The sequence below is a fragment of the Nannospalax galili genome, unplaced genomic scaffold (genome assembly GCF_000622305.1).
Source record: "Nannospalax galili isolate Female #2095 unplaced genomic scaffold, S.galili_v1.0 scaffold156, whole genome shotgun sequence".
Classification (NCBI taxonomy): Eukaryota; Metazoa; Chordata; class Mammalia; order Rodentia; family Spalacidae; genus Nannospalax; species Nannospalax galili.
The window spans coordinates 528,169-530,340 of NW_008337625.1; the positions used below are offsets into that span (position 1 = coordinate 528,169).

Genomic DNA, 2,172 nt, shown 5'->3' on the forward strand with positions numbered 1-2,172 from the left:
GCTTCCTTGGTTCCTGGGTTAAAGGTATGAGCTACCATGCCTGACTTTTTTTCCTCTTAGATTTTCAAATTTAAGAATTACTGCTAAGTCTTAGGGCTGGGTGGCTCTGCAGTTAAGGGCATTGGCGTTCTTGCAGAGGGCTAGGGTTCGATTCCCAGCACCCACATGGCAGCTAACAACTGTCAGTAACTTCAGTTCCAGGGGACACTGCATGACACAGGTGCACTTACACACATGCAGGCAATACACTCATACACATTATAAAAAAAGGATTATTGCTTCCTATTTTCATTATTTATGCTAGAAACCTGTTATTAGTGCTATGACCCTATTTTTCCTTGTTGATTAAAATTCTTCTTTTAGAATTGGCCTGTTTTTTCCCAAACCAGACTCCTCACGTTAGCTTGCATGCCTGTAGTTAAGAGCACACCTATGAGGCCTTGCACGGGTGGTACACACCTATAATCTCAGCACTTGGGAGGCAGAAGAATCAGAAGTTCAAGGACAGCCTCAGCTACATAGTGAATTTAAAACAGCCTGGGCTACATGAGACCCTGTCTCAAAAAAAACAAAAGTAGGGGGCTGGAGCAGGTAGAGCTTAGGCTCAGCGGTTGAGAGTCCTGCCTGTTCCTACAGAGGACCAGGGTTCAGTTCTTAGCACCCACATGTTGACTAACAACCATTTGTAACTCCATCTCCAGGGGATCCTAATGCCATCTTCTGGCCTCCACTGGACATTGTATGACATGGATGCACTTACATACATGCAGGCCAAACACACATACACATAAAATTAAAATAAAATATTAAAAAACAAACCCACAAAAGAACAATAAAGAATGCATCTGTCTGTGGATGGCGAAATCCCTGTGGGGCGTTACAGAAGTGCTCATCAGCTTGTGCCCCTTCTTGACCCTAGTACACCATGAGGTTCAAGTTGTATCCGCATCAAGTGTTGAGAAATGTATGAATTGTCAGCCACTTGCCAAGGGTCCTCGTCGTTCTGGGCCTCTCAAGTCAAGCCATCTAGTCCTTGGTGTCGACCTCTGATGGTGAGAATGGTCTCATGTCCGTCTTGGTCACTGTAGATCCTGTTCAAGTCCTGTTCCATTCCTGGGGTGTCTGTTATCATGAATGCCTTGTTACATTTGCAAATATAGCATAACTTTTTTCATTATACACAGAGCTCTACAGTTTGCTCTGTTAACCCTTAACTCTTTATTGGAGTAATCACACTTCCTACTCAGGATATTTTGTTAAGTCTGACAGTAAGAATACTCTGTTTATGTCAGGCATGGTGGTACATGACTTTAATCCCAGCACTTGGGAGGCAGAGGCAGGCAGATCTCTGTGAGCTCAAGGCCAGCCTGGTCTACATAGCAAGTTCTAGGCCAACTAGGGTTACAGGGAAACCCCGTCTCAAAAGACCAAAAAAACAAAACAAAACAGAGTTGGTCTTGGGATAATAAAAAACACATTTTTATCATGAAGGTGTTACTTTTACTAGTTTCAGAGTTTCCTTTCCTACTGTTTATAGCCAAATACAAACTGTAAGGAAGGCATAAATAAAATGTTCAATTTTTTTCCCCTTGTTTCTGTTCACAATTTCAGTTAGCAATAGCGAAGAATAATATCATTAAACTCCAAGAGGAAAACCATCAGCTGCGAAGTGAAAATAAGCTGATCCTGTTGAGGACACAGCAGCACCTGGAGGTGAGTGACGCCTTGTCCAGACAGACTGTGTGGCCTGCACTCCTTCAGGGCCTTTCCCATGGACTAGGTATGTGATTACAGAGCACAGTGTGATGTCCTCTTCCTAGGTCACGAAAGTGGACGTGGAAACCGAACTTCAAACATACAAGCATTCTCGGCAAGGTCTAGATGAAATGTATAATGACGCCAGAAGACAGCTTCGCGACGAATCACAGCTGCGGCAGGTAGCTCACCAAGGTTATGTTGGCAACACCCCAAGAAGAATTTACTCTCAAGAAGTTCCATTTTAAATCTCTTTCAGCCTTATTTATTTATTTATTTATTTATTTATTTATTTATTTATTTATTTTGTATATGTACTTGAGTGTATATTATGTACCATGTGTGGTAGTGCTCTTGGAGGCCAGAAGAGGATGAAGGATTCCCTGGAACTGGAGTTATAGGCAGTTGTGGGCAACC

General features: G+C 42.7%; 1 protein-coding gene across 1 annotated transcript in view; it reads left to right on the forward strand.

Annotated features, from left to right (window-relative positions):
* Nucleotides 1–2,172, forward strand: part of Rufy2 (RUN and FYVE domain containing 2) — a gene marked incomplete in the record, with an annotated part of 33,004 nt that overhangs the window by 16,157 nt on the left and 14,675 nt on the right. The window contains 2 exon segments of the mRNA XM_008832648.3: nucleotides 1,612–1,713; nucleotides 1,821–1,937. Coding sequence (XP_008830870.1) covers nucleotides 1,612–1,713; nucleotides 1,821–1,937 — 219 coding nt within the window.